This window comes from Battus philenor, unplaced genomic scaffold, assembly GCF_028537555.1.
Source record: "Battus philenor isolate CCGP_79_NKW_IND1 unplaced genomic scaffold, ilBatPhil1.0.hap1 SCAF_25, whole genome shotgun sequence".
NCBI lineage: Eukaryota > Metazoa > Arthropoda > Insecta > Lepidoptera > Papilionidae > Battus > Battus philenor.
Window position 1 is genome coordinate 955,552 of NW_027181688.1, and position 19,625 is coordinate 975,176.

The 19,625-nt window shown below is 38.4% G+C and overlaps 1 protein-coding gene and 1 non-coding gene across 2 annotated transcripts in view; one reads left to right on the forward strand and one right to left on the reverse strand.

The window, feature by feature from the left end:
* LOC137925007 (uncharacterized) overlaps positions 1-14,916 on the reverse strand; it is a 52,556-nt gene extending 37,640 nt beyond the window's left edge. The window contains exons 1-5 of the mRNA XM_068768435.1: positions 14,765-14,916; positions 12,077-12,091; positions 9,718-9,871; positions 8,559-8,752; positions 4,839-5,039 (exon numbers count right to left, since the gene is read on the reverse strand). Coding sequence (XP_068624536.1) covers positions 4,839-5,039; positions 8,559-8,752; positions 9,718-9,871; positions 12,077-12,091; positions 14,765-14,916 — 716 coding nt within the window. The remainder of the gene's footprint in view (positions 1-4,838; positions 5,040-8,558; positions 8,753-9,717; positions 9,872-12,076; positions 12,092-14,764) is intronic.
* A 4,227-nt stretch (positions 14,917-19,143) lies between these two features.
* TRNAI-UAU (transfer RNA isoleucine (anticodon UAU)) lies at positions 19,144-19,233 on the forward strand. Its single transcript is given in 2 exon segments — positions 19,144-19,181; positions 19,198-19,233. It is a non-coding gene; the product is annotated as a tRNA-Ile (tRNA).
* Positions 19,234-19,625: the final 392 nt, after the last annotated feature.

The window sequence follows — 19,625 nt, forward strand, 5'->3', positions numbered from 1 at the left end:
CGGGTGCCGGGCGCAAGGGCGCCGGCGGCGGCTGGGTGGCGGTTGTGGTGCCGCGTGGTTCCGGGCGGGGGCGGTGCTGATAGCGCTGAGTGCGCTTAGCTCCCCCGTGGTGCCTGCGTGGGGCTTTGGAGCACCCGCGGTAATTCGCAGGATGCCCCTCGGCCTTGAACAGGCAACATGTGGGTGGGTCGGCCGAGTTGGCTTGTCTGTCGCACTTGATTGTGCTGTGGTCTCCGATGCACTTAACGCATCGGGGCCGCGCGTAGCAATTACGCGCTGAATGGCCATACAGCTGGCAGTTATGGCACTGCCCTACTTGGCCCTTCCTGTGCGGGGCCTCTATTTTGATTCCGCTTAACTTGCACAACGTTTTCACGTTGTACGCCTTTTTGCCCTCCGGGGACAGCTTTAGCGACACCATCAGCAGTGGGATGGGTTCTTTTGTCCTTGAGTTGGACATTCTGTACACACTCCTAACCGGAATGCCTTGTTCTTTTAGGTCTTGGAAAACCAGACCTGCGTCTACCTCCAGGGGGATGCCTCTTATGACCACCCTGAGCTGTTTATCCTCCGGGAGGGCATAGGTGTGGAAGCCTATGCTCTGGACTCTGAGGTGTTTGGTGACTTTACGGTAGTCCTCTACCGTCCGCTGCAACGTCTTTGTTTATTCCAAGACAAAGAAAAAGTTTGTCGAAGTAGAAAAGTTTATCAGCGTTCTTTATTATTAACCCTATGTTCGATATTCAAAATATCGCCACCGCCATCAACAGAATTTGATAATAAAGTAAGGAAAAAACCAATATTTAGCCACTTCCGCACATGCAATGGTAGTCATGCAATAAAATACACCGCCCGCCACCCCGCTGATAAATGCGTATGCGGCAAACAATGCGAATCACACAACCGCCACCGCCAAAGTACTCAACACGTGCTTCACTCCTCCACGGGGCATCTTCAGGAGTCATGTTACACCGATTAGTGCCAAACACAGAGTCTCATGAGACTCTGTGTTTGGCTGTGCGTTTTATTGCATGACTACCACTGCATGTGCGGAAGTGGCCAAATATTGGTCCTTTTACCTACTTAGGATGGACTTACGTAAGGTAACGCCTGATTCCATTAAATAATAAAAACAGGCTTAATTATTACTTTATTGATAATAAAAACAGGCTTAATTATTACTAATATAAATTAAGGATATTTTAAATTTTGATGACGACTTCGGTTCATCTAGTAAATGGCCTAGGCCCTTGAGTAATCTTAGTATCATTATGTATTGGATATTCTTTCCAAAAATCAATGCGTTCAAAGACAATAACATTGAAAAAATTGCGATTTTAAAACTAGAATAACTGTCTATGAAGGCTTAAAACTGCTAGAAATTATTTTAATTATTCAATACTCATTCCGCCATCTAATTTTTGGAACAAGGGTATATACCTTTATATTTTTACTCTCTCTCTTTCTCTCTCTCTTCCTGCTCAATTTCTCTTTCTCCCTCTTTCATCCTGCATATTTTACATTACATTTATGCATCGCCTACCATCCCACGTCATGTTTACACAGTTTTGTTATGCCTAATTACGTTACCTACCACTCTGCAACAGAACCGAAAGATGGTGGATCTCTCTCTTTTCTCCAAAAAGGAAGCGATGTTGCCAGAACTTATTTCCCTGACTGAAAAAATTATATTTTTAAGAGGTACACTTTATCAAAGGAAATTGGAAATAGGTCAAAAAGCTTTACAAATATTTCCTGATAAAAGATCTATTTATTAACCTGTATATCTCTTCTACTATCTATATATCTCTTGTGTTAAAATGTGTAAATATATCTATTGTATGCAATTGTATTAATGTACGCTTTGGTGATTAAAAAAAATTGTCATCACTAACTTTATAGCGTGACTTGTTAATAAGTAACTGTAATACGAAGCCTACCCACTTGATAGTTTAACTTATGTGAAAGCCTGTAAGTTATATTAAGTTACACTATAGACCCAAAAGGGTTTAATATGGCCTCTCTCTGATTAATTTGGAAACCTTCGTAGGCTTATTTTACTAAAATTGTACAACTAAAACTAGCTTTCATTGGATTTGTAAATAATTTTATCGAAAATGTATACTCTATTACTAGATGAATTCAAATAAAATTGTCAAAGAAAGTTACTATATTAAGGGTTACTACACTGTAAATAAATTTACAGAATGATAATTCGACTACCGGAAACAAAGACAAATTCCACGATCGAGCCCGTCGGGGCTGACGGCGTGCAAAACATGCGAGTGGTGTAAGCAAGGAAATAGAGTTATCCGGGCTCTAATGTACATCCCTCGCTTGATACCTTTGTAGTTGACAGGATAGACCCTGTGCTTTATTCTTCTTTTACTACTCCTCACTCTGTTTAGAAGAGTCTAGAAATTATCTGCTAGCGGTATTTACGAACAGGTCCTGAGAAAGGCGGGGAGTTATTTGTCTGTACTCTCGTGGCGACGAAGCAACGTCACATTACCATGGGTTTAAGTTTGTGACGTATGCAGAGTGTATTTCTAGCAATTCCTCTTGACGAGATGTAAATAGTTCCGTTGAATTTCCATTGCCTGTTCGTCTCATGTCTAAAGCATTAAATGTACATCTGTCCGTATGTATTATGTCTACTAAAGAACTGAATTTGGAAGTGAATTTGACCAATATTACGAAAATAAATCTGATTTTATTTCAAAATTGGGCTCATCTGCTATTAATCTCTTGGCTAATGATAAGAATTGATTTAATGAAGCACCAAATTCAGTTCCGCAGAAGATTTATTTATGATCAATCATCATATTCCGTATTGACATCGGGTTGTGAAAATGTATCCGAATTTTACAACGCCATCTAGCGGACAATGAGCGTACTAAAATTAATTTTATGTAATAAAATACTGTACAAATGTAATCAATATATTGTATATAACTTTTATTGTACTGAATAAATAATTATTAAATGGAATAACCGTCTATGATTTTAAATTCCTTATCATTCTATTTTAATAAAGATACGTTCTATTATTATTTATGATTACCTCTCTTTTTATTTGATCTCTGTTTCTTTATTAGACAAGTGCGATCCAAGTCAGCTTGATGTGTTTATTTATTATTGTATTATACCTTATTTATTACAAGTATATATGCTATATACAAATATATGTATGCTTTGTTTAGATGTACACATAACTACCAGTTATTTATACTTCTACTGTTCCATACTATAAGAGTCTGTAAGAGATTGCCTTGTGTTAGACCGCCCATTGTACTCTTCTGTTTATTATTATGAAACTATTTATATGTATTCTACCGTGTACAATAAACAATATAAAATGATATCGAACTCTTAATAAATATTAATAATAATTATTGTATCTTTTGCATTATTGATGATAGACGTCCACTGCTGGGCAAAGATCTAAGATCTCTACGACTACGAGGTCAGATCCTAATCATATCACTTTACAGTATCTATGATTTACCATATAATAGCTACGCCCGCGGCTTTGCGTGGAAAATAAAAAAAATATTTAGTTTCATTTTTTTGTTCAAGAATCTTCACAAAAGTAAAAGCAGCCATAGTTATTGCATATTACTTCAGCTACCTACCATTATAAGTCGCGTCAAAATCGATCCAGCCATTTCAGAGATTATCCGGAACAAACAGACAGACAAACAAAATAATTTTTTTTTTTTCATAAATGTGTCGTATTTATATGAACGTAGTAAAAGGCGGTCATTTTAATATTACATACAGATACTCCAATTGCATTTTGATATAGATGCGTATACATATATCCTTTATTGATTTGTATGTATTTAAATTTTGGTGCATTAACAATATGTTAAATATATATATATATATATATATATATATATATATATATATATATATATTGAGAGGCAACCATTAGAATACTTCTTCATTGATATCCCTAAAGAAATATAGCTTCTGAAATATAAAAAGCAGAGGCATTTCTTTTTGGTAAAATAAATATACAGTAACTAGCAATAAATATTGTACATCAACCTTTAGAAAGAGACGATCGGCTAATTCCGGCTTCGTAGAGCGTTATCTCTGTCGCACAAAATACAACGACAGACAAAACGTCACATGAGTAGTGTGGGACAGAGACAGTGCTCTACGAAACCAAAATTAGTCGATTGTCTCTTTCCAAAAGTCGATATGCAATATTTATCGCCGGGTAGTGTACATCTATTTTTATTCTGTTTAATGTATACATTACGTAAAGTTAGATTCGCTTCGGTTTAAAAGTATATTTGATACTTATGACTTTTCGTGTCCCATATATCAACGTCATCTCAAAATGATCAGACTTACCTACCTAAGAAAATTTATTAAGAAACTGAATATTATTAAGTGCGCTACGAAACTGAAACTAGCCGATTGTCTCTTTCCAAAGTATTTAATTGAATCAGGCGTTACCTTGCGGAAGTCCATCCTAAGTAAGAAAAGAACCAATATATATCCACTTCCGCACATGCAGTGGTAGTCGTGCAATGAAATGCACCGTCCGCCAGCCCGCTGATAAATGCGTATGCGGCAAACAATGCGAATTACACAACTGCCACCACCAAATCACTGAACGTGTTTCACCCCTCCACGGGGCATCTTCAGGAGTTATGTTACACCGATTAGTGCCAAACACAGAGTGAATAAAATACTACTGTATGCTACTGTATGTAATGGTACTGTAGAAATCATTTGCCACACTGTTCGGATATAAAATACATATAGAATTTTATATCTACCTGCAGATGGGTGGTGTAGATTTGGAAGGAAAAATGTACCCATCTAGAACAATCGCTCGTAGCTCCTTCAAAAGTACTCCATAGCTCTTCGGCATGCGTCGCAGGAATCCGTTGTGGGACGTGGAGTCGAATCCAAGGATCAGGACGTTCAACGTGTTTTCTCTCCCCGGCGGAGGTCGTTGTGGGCGGACGGTGGAACGGAAGCCGACGCAATGCCCCTCCCATTTAGACGGTATTATACTGTAAAGTATTACAATAATGTAGCTCGAAGAATTGCCCGTCTGAAGTGGCAGTTAGTGGATCTTATTAAGGCTGAAAGGTTCTAAAGTAACGACCACAAGCCGGTAGACGTGGAGCAGTATTACAATGAATTACAACGATGTTGCTCGAAAAATTGTCCGTCTGAAGTGGCAGTTGGTGGATCTCGTTGGGACAAGGTTCCAGAGTGGCGACCACGTGTCGGTAGACGTGGAGCAGTATTACAATGAATTACAACGATGCTGCTCGAAGAATTGTCCGTCTGAAGTGGCAGCTGGTGGATCTCGTTGGGACAAGGTTCCAGAGTGACGATCACAAGCCGGTAGACGCGGAGCAGTGTTACAATGAATTACAACGATGCTGCTCGAAGAATTGCTCGTCTGAAGTGGCAGTTGGTGGATCTCGTTGGGACAAGGTTCCAGAGTGGCGACCACGTGTCGGTAGACGCGGAGCAGTGTTACAATGAATTACAACGATGCTGCTCGAAGAATTGCTCGTCTGAAGTGGCAGTTGGTGGATCTCGTTGGGACAAGGTTCCAGAGTGGCGACCACGAGTCAGTAGACGCGGAGCAGTGTTACAATGAATTACAACGATGCTGCTCGAAGAATTGCTCGTCTGAAGTGGCAGTTGGTGGATCTCGTTGGGACAAGGTTCCAGAGTGGCGACCACGTGTCGGTAGACGCGGAGCAGTGTTACAATGAATTACAACGATGCTGCTCGAAGAATTGCTCGTCTGAAGTGGCAGTTGGTGGATCTCGTTGGGACAAGGTTCCAGAGTGGCGACCACTAGCCGGTAGACGTGGAGCAGTATTACAATGAATTACAACGATGCTGCTCGAAGAATTTCCCGTCTGAAGTGGCAGTTGGTGGATCTCGTTGGGACAAGGTTCCAGAGTGGCGACCACTAGCCGGTAGACGTGGAGCAGTATTACAATGAATTACAACGATGCAGTTCGGAAAATTTCCCGTCTGAAGTGGCAGTTGGTGGATCTCGTTGGGACAAGGTTCCAGAGTGGCGACCACTAGCCGGTAGACGTGGAGCAGTATTACAATGAATTACAACGATGCAGTTCGGAAAATTTCCCGTCTGAAGTGGCAGTTGGTGGATCTCGTTGGGACAAGGTTCCAGAGTGGCGACCACGAGTCAGTAGACGCGGAGCAGTATTACAATGAATTACAACGATGCTGCTCGAAGAATTTCCCGTCTGAAGTGGCAGTTGGTGGATCTCGTTGGGACAAGGTTCCAGAGTAGTGACCACTAGCCGGTAGACGTGGAGCAGTATTACAATGAATTACAACGATGCAGTTCGGAAAATTTCCCGTCTGAAGTGGCAGTTGGTGGATCTCGTTGGGACAAGGTTCCAGAGTGGCGACCACGAGTCAGTAGACGCGGAGCAGTATTACAATGAATTACAACGATGCTGCTCGAAGAATTTCCCGTCTGAAGTGGCAGTTGGTGGATCTCGTTGGGACAAGGTTCCAGAGTAGTGACCACTAGCCGGTAGACGTGGAGCAGTATTACAATGAATTACAACGATGCAGTTCGGAAAATTGCACGTATTAAGTGGCAGTTGGTGGATCTCGTTGGGACAAGGTTCCAGAGTGGCGACCACGAGTCAGTAGACGCGGAGCAGTATTACAATGAATTACAACGATGCTGCTCGAAGAATTTCCCGTCTGAAGTGGCAGTTGGTGGATCTCGTTGGGACAAGGTTCCAGAGTGGCGACCACTAGCCGGTAGACGTGGAGCAGTATTACAATGAATTACAACGATGCAGTTCGGAAAATTGCACGTATTAAGTGGCAGTTGGTGGATCTCGTTGGGACAAGGTTCCAGAGTGGCGACCACGAGTCAGTAGACGCGGAGCAGTATTACAATGAATTACAACGATGCTGCTCGAAGAATTTCCCGTCTGAAGTGGCAGTTGGTGGATCTCGTTGGGACAAGGTTCCAGAGTGGCGACCACTAGCCGGTAGACGTGGAGCAGTATTACAATGAATTACAACGATGCAGTTCGGAAAATTGCACGTATTAAGTGGCAGTTGGTGGATCTCGTTGGGACAAGGTTCCAGAGTGGCGACCACTAGTCGGTAGACGCGGAGCAGTATTACAATGAATTACAACGATGCAGCTCGAAGAATTGCCCGTTTGTAGTGGCAGTTGGAGGATCTCGTTGGGACAAAGTTCCAGAGTGGCGACCACGTGGCGGTAGATATGGAGCAGGTAATTCCTCGTCGATGTAAAACGACGACATAGTTAAGATAAACAAAGTTTTAGAACTATATCCTTATATTCCACTATCGGGGTTCTAGTGTCTAGAAGTAGGTAATGGATGGGGTGCATCACTCGTGCAACCGATGCCTGAAGGAACCGAAAAGCCGGTGACGAGCACGAGCAGGTTGACAGCGTGGGGACCGAAACGCCGGTGACGAGCACGAGCAGGTAGACAGCGTGGGGACCGAAAGGCCGGTGACGAGCATGAGCAGGTAGACAACGTAGGGACCGAAAGGCCGGTGACGAGCACGAGCAGGTAGACAACGTAGGGACCGAAAGGCCGGTGACGAGCATGAGCAGGTAGACAACGTAGGGACCGAAAGGCCGGTGACGAGCACGAGCAGGTAGACAGCGTGGGGACCGAAAGGCCGGTGACGAGCACGAGCAGGTAGACAGCGTGGGGACCGAAAGGCCGGTGACGAGCATGAGCAGGTAGACAACGTAGGGACCGAAAGGCCGGTGACGAGCATGAGCAGGTAGACAACGTAGGGACCGAAAGGCCGGTGACGAGCACGAGCAGGTAGACAGCGTGGGTAGGTCCCACTAGGTGGACCTTTGGACGTAGTTATTGTGGCGGCAAGTCGATAAGTGCGAGCACAAGACGGGTGACCGTGGCAATCTTTGCGGAGACCTATACCTTGCAGTGGGAGTCCATATGCTGCAAAGAAAAATAAGACCCAGGATGCCACTTCCAAAAGGTCCTATTTGAAATCTATAAAGAAAATTCGGCGTAGAACATCGTGTAGCAGAAGTAATGATCAATTTTTTTTTCTATTGAAACAGGCACATAACATCTGGTAGTAGAAAAGAGTAGAATCTTTAGAGATTGACAGTAAATATTAATTTTCACTGTCACTGTCGGAGAATAAACGGAGCAGTAATAAAGTCATAAGACATAATTCAATAGAAGAGATATAAAGGTTGCGAACAAACGAAATGTATAATAGTAATTGATAATAAAATAAAACATACAGAATACATGAAAATAAAAAATTCAGAATTGTTAACTATAACATTTTAATTTTTTAGTTAACATAGTATTTTGGAAAGAAAGCGAAGAAAGAGAGACGATGTATGAAAGATAAGAAGCTATTGAAAGAATATAATAGAATGAGAAAGACAAAAGAAGAGCGTAGAAATACATAGGAAAGAAAGAAAGACCTTACAGATGGTAGGAGAGCACGAGGGGTCTCCAAAAACGGGGATATTAAATAAAAAACATCACCTGTTCAACTGACTCCCAATACATTTCACTTTAACATGATCACTCCGTGTAAGTGTGTAGGAATCTCCTCCTTTGATCTTCGTCTTCGGACCTATCTTGTACTTCGTGTCATTTATGTATATAATGTCACTGTACAAGCAGATCACGTTTCTTGTTGTTTCTAGAATCTCGTCGACCACCTTGCATTTTGAATGCTAGAAATATAGGTAAACTATTATAATTCCTACATAGTGATAGTTCAGCGGTAGAGGGCAGAATCGCGATCGTAATTCTCGATTCGATTCCCGGGATACAATATACTACAACTAATTTTGTGCATTTTTTTAATAAATAGGATCTATATTCGACAGATATTAGCATCCGTTCCTTTGGTTTTACAATTACGTCTAGCATTTCCGAAAAAAAATTACGTTTTTTGCATGTTACAATTTTTACTAAGTCTCTTGGTCTATTTTATGGACACCCTAACAATGTCTAGTTTTTAAAATAAGGTTTCTTGCGATCACTTCCTCATCCCTACTCCATATCGGCGTCCTCAGGCTGTGTGCCAGGGTCTGTGCGACGGTTGCCGTATTCGCTACATCAATGAATGTGAAAACACTTTGTACAATGACGAAATTCCAAAGAATGGGTAATAGAGTTTTCTGTATACCATTATACCACACTTCGATCGCCTTACCATCTGCCAAGCGTCACGATTATGTAGCTACGTATATATCTTTGCCAGACGTCTAATATATATATATAGGACAATTAATCTCAACTATATAGGCATATGCATCAAATAAACAATATTATTTTAAAAACCTTAATCATGGTAGGTTAGTAATAATAATCACACACAATGTTTTGCACCATATACCTACCTGATAACAGAGAAACGATATTAAAAGTTTATCATATAATTGTCATTTTCTTTCAAAAGTTTACTCTGCAATATTTTAAATTGTCACTTTGACATCTCAAATACAGACTGCTTTACCGACCGCAACGGACGCCATCATAACACAATTGTTAACAGCGCCATCTATGAAGTGTCAAGGTTAAACATACACTGCTTTACCGACATTAAAATAAGCGCGGCGGAATACAAAACAGAATTATTAAAGAAACTAGTAACTAGGACATCTCTGAAGTAACAATTGTAATTAGAACTTACGTAACAATTCACCCAATCTTTTCCCGGGCACACAACTTTTGGCACAACCTTGTCGAACTGTGTGATCTCTTTCGCAAACGGATCCAGCTTCGGTATATCACATCCCGTTCCCTTATCTTCCGTCAAAGCCTCCTGCAGTTTCTTCTCCATAAAACTGCACAATTAAAACTTGATAGCTTCATACTTCTTTATTTCTCTATTTAATAACTTAACCTATTGAATATCTAATAGATTCAAGCGCTACTTCTACTACTACACTACTTCCGCTATGTAGCAGTAGTAAGCTATATAGCACTACTGCTGCATAGCGGAGGTAGCTATATATTAGTCCCTTTCTTACTTAACCTATTGAAATTGCTGTTACAAGCACTTTCGAATCATCAATCAACATAAAACAACAATATTGTTGTCCCTACAGGAAGCTACTAGCCCGGAAGATAGTTCTGCTGCAGCCGAGAAACTCAACAGTTGCTCTATACAAATATAGTTTTATAAAGAGCGCGCGACAATAATTAGCTTTCTTAACAAACATCAACATTTAATACCGCACATTAACATCAGTATAGGATTCTTGAATAGAATAATATACTTCTTTCAACAATAACTTTTGCAGATTTGAAAGTTTTTGTACAATTTTATTGTATATACTGTTACAGTACCCGGCGATATATATTGCACAGCGACTTTTAGAAAGAGACAATCGGCTAATTTCGGCTTCGTAGAGCACTATCTCTGTCCCACACTACCTATGTGACGTTTTGTCAGTTGTTGTATTTCGTGCGACAGAGATAACGCTCTACAACGCCGAAATTAGCCGATTGTCTCTTTCCAAAGGTCGATAAGAAATATTTATCTTCAGGTAATGTAAGGAAACTGCGATATTTTAATATCAAAAATCACCATAGTCGCTATAAAGTAAAGATGAATAGCTCGCGAGATAAAAACAATAAAGATATATATCTTTGCATAAGATATAATCACTTTCCAGCGCGCCTGCGTTGCAATTGCATCTCTATGTCTTTATACTTAAGACTCAATTTGCGTGACGAGTTGCGGCTCGTTCAGAGTTAGAAAGAGATGGACTTATAAAGCAATTTACACGTAAAAGAGAGACACGGATAGCTACTGCATGTTTATATTAAAAATGTAAACTACGGATTTTCGGAACGACATCACACACGACTTTATAACAAAGACATGAAATGCTTAAAAGAAATATTTCACACTTTTCATTCCGCCTTGCCGAGTTCTAAGTCTGAGCTAAAAGAGACGAAGATATAAAGGATATATATTTAGTATTATCTGCCTTATTCTCTCTCTGAGCCGCACTGAGCCAAAAAGTTAGAGATATAAGAGTGATATATATCTCAAGATATAAAACATATAAATCACTCTTTTCTTGTCAGGGATACATTTTGCCCTTCTCTACCAGAAGGAGAATTAGTGGTCAAAGGCGGACTAAGCGATAAAAAATACTACCACTCTACATGTATGACATTTTGTATGCATCGCTTATAGTATATGGATTAATATCTTCTTATTTTAACAAATGGAAGCCCTCTGAAGCCTTACACAAAGATCGCCACGATCACCGGTCATTTAAGACGAGCAATTCTTCGAGCTACGTCGCTGACTGATTCCTCTACGGATCTCCTCATATCTGAACTCCTGATGACGAAGAACATTTTCCGGGTCACAGAAAGTTACAGGATGCGATCAAACGCAAGACAGGTTATCGTATCGATGGGCACATTGGGCACATTTGGCATATTTGGCACATTTGGCACATTGGGCACATTAAGGCATATTGGGCACATTTGACACATTGGACACATTGGACACATTCGGCACATTGAACACATTGGGCACATTTGGCACATTGGAAACATTGGGAACATTTGGCATATTGGGCACATTGGGAATATTGGACTCATTGGGCACATTGGGCACATTTGGCATATTGGTAACATTGGGCACATTGGGCACGGTGAGCACAATGGACACGGTGGGCACAGAAGTCTATGGGTTGCATTTAATCCCACACGGGCAGTATCTTGGACTGATAGAGGAATATCTCTGGCACCGACGAAGACTTAAACGAAAAACACGCCGCGTCTGCCAGCTCGTGGTGGCCAATCGACAACCTTTCATCACTAACTACATGCCCATTGCGACTACAAACAAGCAGTTCTTCTGTTTCAGGTTCGTCTGGTTCAGGTTTGTTTGCATATCTCATTTCTAATCCGATCTCGCATCGAAATTCCGAGCACTGCCCTCTCCATTGATCTCAAAGTCACCTTGTATATATTTATTACAAAAACTACAATTAAACTAGTTACAAATAAAAAAAAATACATACCTTATCACCGATTTTCTGAAAAGAAAAATATATTATTGAAAGTTAATCTCACATTCTGTCTATATAACATAGATATTCAATTATTTTAGTACCTGATGTGCCTAGTTCAGTTACGGAAATAAATATATAACCTATTTTATATATATTTAATTGAATCAGGCGTTACCTTGCGGAAGTCCATCCTAAGTAAGAAAAGGACCAATATTTAGCCACTTCCGCACATGCAGCGGTAGTCGTGCAACAAAGTGTACCGCCCGCCAGCCCGCTGATAAATGCGTATGCGGCAAACAATGCGAATTACACAACTGCCACCGTGAAATCACTCAACACGTGTTTCACCCCTATACGGGGCATCTTCAGGAGTTATGTTACACCGAATACTCTGTGTTTGGCACTAATCGGTACACTATGTTGTATTATTTATCACAAAATAAATATAACTTTGTTGATATAGTAAATAGGTCACGGATTCGAATTCCGAAATGAAATCTTGTATTGTAAACACTTTATCCACTTATAGGAATGCTACTATTTACTAACAAGCTTTATAGGCAGCCGTGTTCTCTAGGTAAAGTTTAAAACAATGGGCCGGGCCAACACATCTAAATATTCTTTAGTAGAGTCAAGGGCGGCTTAACATATAGTGATAGACTCCCTGAGACAGCTAAGAGCATCGTCCTGAACCATCATGGTACAACACATGGTTGTAAGTTCTATGGGCAACGAAATAGAAATTCGATACATTTCGCTTCTATTTCGCTGTCGATAAAACTTAAAACACAAGACGAAACATGAACTATCGCAGTTCACTGATTAGTTTCGCAACAGAGATGTGCTACAGGCATAAAAACAATGAGTGTTATTCTACCGTCATAGCAAAGGCCGTAACTAATACCATACTGTAAGCTATATCTACTTATAAAATAGCTTGTTGGAATATGAAAAAACTTTGTTACGACGGCTAAGTTAATAGTTATAGCCACGGAGGGGATCAGGTCTAGAGGGCGCCAAGGTTTCATTGCACACGGGCGCTACACGAGCTAGAGCCGCCCCTGAGTAGTCTTTCTTATTTATTTAATGGAATCAGGCGTTACCTTGCAGAAGTCCACCCTAAGTTAGAAAAGGACCAATATTTAGCCACTTCCGCACATGCAGTGGTAGTCGTGCAACAAAGTGCACCGCCCGCCAGCCCGCTGACAAATGCGCATGCGGCAAACAATGCGAACTACACAATTGATTTGACGGTGGGAGAAGTGGCTAAATATGGTCCTTTTCTCACGGAGTCTTTCTTGTAGAGGTCTGGTAAATTAAACTTTATACCAAGGTTTCCACAAAGCGTAACATAGTTGAATAGTGACTTTATTACATGACCCCCCTTTTGGGGGCCTCACGTACTTACTCACAGTAATAATAAGATTAGCTATGTGGCTTGGCCAAAGACAAAGATAGTCAAGGAGACAGAAAGTCACTGGATTAGGTCAGCCCAGGACCAGGGGAATCTTCGTGATGTGACATGATAGGCGAATAATGTAGTCTTTACTTTACTTACGATAGTAAAAGGAATATCGTTTGTATGTTATATATTATCAAACACTTTCTAGGTTATTGTTGATTTTACCCAGTTTTACTTAAACTTTTAACAATAAGGAAGTAGAATTTGGTATGAAGATATATGGGAATAAACTTTAAATTTGAAACAGTTGGACATTTTGAGGACATTGTAGCCGAAGAATACGAAGACTATGATGATTTTATTAAAAAGACCAAGGAAAATTATTAATTGTACACAGGAATAACAGGTACAATAATAAATCATTCACTAAATTTCATTTTAATCTCATTCATTTATTCCTCTTTTGTTCGTCACAATTTCTTTCATTCCATTTCGTTCTTATTCTTTTCATACCTCCCCCTACGTAACCTTCCATCTTATAATATTTTGGAATAATATAAAAATAAACTGCAATATATATCTATACAAGTTAATACACTTGCAGTATATCTTCTTCATATATAAGCAAAGTTCCCTGCATTTTCACTTCTTACATAAATATAATATATATATATGTTTAGCCGGATATTATTTATTTTAGATTTTAAGTTGTAAAAATCATATATAAATAATATTTACTAACATTTATATGTATAAAAATATACATATACATATACATGTATATTTATATATAAATATATATAATCTTTTTTTAATAAAACCATTTTTCTTTTCTTACTAGACAGTTTTAAGAAAAAGGAGGTTGAAGTTGCATTTGCAACGCCCTCAAACAATAACTACAGATTGTTTTATCACAGAACATATATATTTTAAATTGTGTTTATTTATTTATAACTTTTTATTTTCTAATATATGACAATTCATTCCTTTACGTTTTTTGTAACATAGAGCGTCTATTTTCTCTTTAAATACAATATTCGGCGATAAATATTGCACATCGGCCTTTGGAAAGAGACAATCGACTAATTTCGGCTTCGTAGAGCAATATCTCTGTTCAACACTACCTGTGTACCGTTTTGTCAGTCGTGCGACAGAGATAACGCTCTACGAAGCCGATTGTCTCTTTCTAAAGCTCGATGTGCAATATTTATCGCCGGGTATTGTAGTAAATATTAGACCAGAAGTTTTGTAGATGATTAAGAATGACTTTTTTGTATAATATTAAAAAAGCTTACCGTCTGATCACCTCCTGGTTTGGCACTTGATACAGATGCTCTTTAAGTGTAGTGAAATATACAATTCCGAATATATATACACATATATAGAACAGGATGACCAATTTGTACTTTCTCGCGCGATACCATCTTCTAAGTGCTATCAGCGCCATCTGTTGAACAAGTTATGATATTAATGTTCCATATAACGACAGTCATCTTGCAAAAATAATATATCACATACATATATTTATTTTCATTGTTTTTAAATTAGCATAATTTCATTATCACCATTTCAACTGTATGACAGCCTAGCATAAGATTCTCCAATAGATTTATCTATTTATTTATTAAAAAAAAACTTTTTATTCATTTTTTATATTACGTTTGGGCAGTGCAGAGAAAAATAATAAAGGTAGGTGAAACAAGTTAATATCATAAAACACGAAAAATAAAATGATAAAAGTAAAATCGAAATTGAGATTAAAAATAATTATATAAAATACCTTATTTAAATATACTAATGGCTAATACAAACTACATATATAATTATATATAAATATACCATACCACACACATGTATATACGCACATAAATATATATACTCACATATATACGTGTGTGTATGTGCGTGTGTATGTATATTAAATAAGCTATCAAATATAAACATAATAAATAATAAAATTAAATTATCGTGTTGATTCTGACAGCTTGTCATGCAACAGCTCTAGATCCTTCGCTTTGAATGCACAAAGATTCCTAATTATGACCAATAAGACCTTTTGGATTTGGCCTCAATTCAGGGTCTTTCCACTTAGTTACTTCCTTTCTACCACTTAGAAACTTAAGTCAAAAGCCATCTGTTCTCTGTCTACTGCCGCCTTGACAATCCAGTGGACTTCGTTTAATTCCATTCACCTACACATCAAATTACTAATTACATGCCGTAGTGGAATTCCTTTTTAAACGGTTTTATTTAGTTCGACCCGTACGGAATTTATTTGTTTGGGTCAAAATTAGAAATTGAAATTTAAGCACCATCCCGTTGTCAGATTGATCTGAAATTCGGTACACACATTTAATTTAGATGACAATACAATATAATAAAATCAATAACATTATAAATCTAAGATGGCCGCCGATACAAAATGGCGGATTACATATTTTTCCTTAACCCCCTCAATATGGGTATCAAATGAAAGGGCTACACTAGTAAAACACGATGATTATGTCAAAATTTAAAATTCAAGATGGACGCCGTTCCAATATGGCGGACTAGGTACATATTTTTCCACAACCACCACAATATGGGTATCAAAAAACCGTTTAACTTAAAAGTTTTTAAAATGTATTTATTTAACTCATGGGGTAATCCTGCATGAGATACTTGAACGCCTTTTGTTGAAACTACGTGGAACGCTTTTGCTTCTCTCAGTTTCAACGGCGGTGGCCCAGTGACTCAACTTCTTACTTGCAGCAGATCACCACGACTCCATTATCAAGGTGATTGCCGCCATGATAAGCAGGTTGGATAAGGGGCAGTATAACGTCCAGGTCACATACTGCGGATGGAGAGCTCTGCAGCCTTCTGTGACATCACTCTCTCGCAGAAGATTCTACCAGCGCTCCATGACTGCTCGTTCTTTACTCTCGCCTGAACAAAACCGTGGTAACGAGATGTCATTCCTCACAGCAACCCTTGTAATCAGTGGATGAAACAGGGGAATCCCACGCCATAGCGTTCTATATTTACGAACGAAAGAGACAGCTCTCTACAATACTTCTCGCCTTTTGATTGGCTGAAATATGTCTTAAGAATTGTTATAAATATACGCTTCTTTTATTATTACTATCTATATTCCAACAGATATTAGCTTTATATTTCCAATATTTTCCTATTGTGTTTGTTGTCTCTTAATATATTTTAACGACGCAATTAATAATGTAGAGTTTTTAAAATTACGTCTCGTGCGACCACTTCCTCATCCCTGGTCTGTATTGGAATCCTCAGGTTGTGCGACAATGTCTGTACGGTCACCGTATTTGCCACATAATCTTGCGATCGCATCTTGAGTCTCGTCTGTGTGATACACGCACATGTGTGTCGTGATATTGCTACCACCGCTGGAAATACAGCCAGAGGGTGTCTGTTCTGTCTGCTTACCTGCCTCTGTACCCTAAACTTAGTGATAACTTATTTATCAGCTTAGATGTAAGGTGTTTTTTATTCGTAAGGATGCCTACTCAGAAAGTGCACCAATACCTTCCACAGATATATACGCTTGTACTAGGGCAGTGATTCCCAAAGTGGTCTACATCGATCCCTAGGGGTCTATGACAACCTGCAAGGGGTCTACAAAAAATTTGGGGAGTCTATGAAATGAAAATAGAGGTCCACGATAGTGGATCTCAACACATACACTGATAGTACCTATTTACTTACATCATACTATGTTATAATATCAAAATATTTACATTATTTATACAAGAAGAAGAAAGGGGGTCCAGCGCTGTTACCAATCTCCTAACGAAAAAAAGAAACAGACACATCATTAGCCGAGGAGATATAAGATTAATCCTTACAAAATTAACGCAAAATGTTGATAATTTATTATTAAAGCATCAGGTTCATCCTTCTCACTGAAATATTGACTTATTGCTTATGTCATTTTATTTATAGTTTATTTTATATTTATTTAATGTTACGTATATTTTACATAACGGATACAAAATTTTATTTTGAGTAGTTTTAATTTAAATTCAATTAATAAATGTATAAATTAACATGTGTTTTTACTTTAAGTTTTTAACACTAAACTTCACTACAGTTAGAAATTTTTAGGAAATCAATATCAGGTAAGTAGGGGGTCTACCCAACACGGAAAAACATGGCAAGGGGTCTACGACACAAAAAAGTTTGAGGAACTCTGTACTAGGTTATAATCCACCACAGGTTTCTGTTGGTGCACAACATGTATAAATATGGACTAAGTTTGATCAATACACACTTAAACTTTGGTCTTCATTTTGTCATTATCTCCAACACCTAACGGCTATAGGAAGAATTCATCACCTTCTCCTTGTTTCATTGATCGACCGTGAACATAGCAATAAAATAAATAATATATTATATATATGTATATGTATATCCATTGTGGACTTTCGTACAGTGATTTTAAATAAGTTTTACGAACTAGAATCCAAAAGTAAGACAGTACACGAAACATACATACGTGTTTATAAACTTTATACACAACCAATAGAAGCACGGTTATATAAAACTAAATTAATGTAACATTACTATTTTTAAACAAAAATCATTTTCAATTACACCAAAAATAAATTTGAAACACTTTAATATAAAGCAATTGCACCTTTGATAATGTATTTTCTTTACAATTCACATTTATGTCAAATGATATTACAGATTAAAAATATATTTACAATATGACATTCGCGTCTTTATGTGTATATTAAGAAGTTGCCATATATAAACCAGTAAAATATAATTTATTATTAATATAACATACTTTAAAATGTAATCATGTGATTAAAAAGTAATGTAAATTTTGCAAGTTCTTTATTTATTCTTGTAAATTAATTTCATCACCTTCATCAATCACCGTCATATAAAACGCACTTCGCCAACGCTTTTCCCAGTTCTTGAACAGTGTTTTTCCGGAAAAACCTTCGAGGCCTCTCTAGTCCAAAGTTTAGATAAGACGCATTTGGAGGGCTCCGATATGAGACCGAATGCCGGCTAGACAAAAAGATAGAAGACGCAACACTTGCTTCCATTATAATGCAAAAGGATGAAAGAGAGTGTGATGACTATAGCAATATAAAATACAATTAATAAATCTGTTTGAATTTATTAGTTGCTAAGAAAATTTATAATTCATTACAAATATTTATTTATATTTTTTCGTTCAATTATTAACGACATATAAAGTAAATAAAAAAGTAAATAAATAAGTTAAAAACCAGTACAGTTTACTTCTAGAATCCAAAGTGGCATTAGGCCAGAGTTGTAAGTTACATGGTGTAAGAAAAGGACCAATATTTAGCCACTTCCGCACATGCAGTGGTAGTCGTGCAACAAAGTGCACCGTCCGCCAGCCCGCTGATAAATGCGTATGCGGCAAACAATGCGAATCACACAACCGCCATCACCAAATTACTCAACACGTGTTTCACCCCTCCACGGGGCCATCTTCAGGAGTTATGTTACACCGATTAGTGCCAAACCCAGAATTGGACTCTGTGTTTGGCACGACTACCACTGCATGTACGGAAGTGGATAAATATTGGTCCTTTTCTTACTTAGGATGGACTTCCGCGAGGTAACGCCTGATTCCATTAAATATTTTACATGGTGTAGTTTGGGCGTGTATGCCGTGGCTCCAGTAGCGCAATTGGTTAGCGCACGGTACTTATAAGACAGTGTCCGAGCGATGCCGGGGTTGTGAGTTCGAGTCTCACCTGGAGCAACAACACACTTTTTTAAACGGTTTTATTTAGTTCGACCCGTACGGAATTTGTTTATTTGGGTCAAAATTAGTAATTGAAATTTAAGCACCTTCCCGTGATCAGATTGATCTGAAATTTGGTACACACATTTAATTTAGATGACAATACAATATAATAAAATCAATAACATTATAAATCTAAGATGGCCGCCGATACAAAATGGCGGATTACATATTTTTCCTTAACCCTCTCAATATGGGTATCAAATGAAAGGGCTACACTAGTAAAACACTATGATTATGTCAAAATTTAAAATTCAAGATGGACGCTGTTCCAATATGGCGGAGTAGGTACATATTTTTCCGCAACCACAATATGGTTCTCAAAAAACCGTTTAACTTAAAAGTTTTTT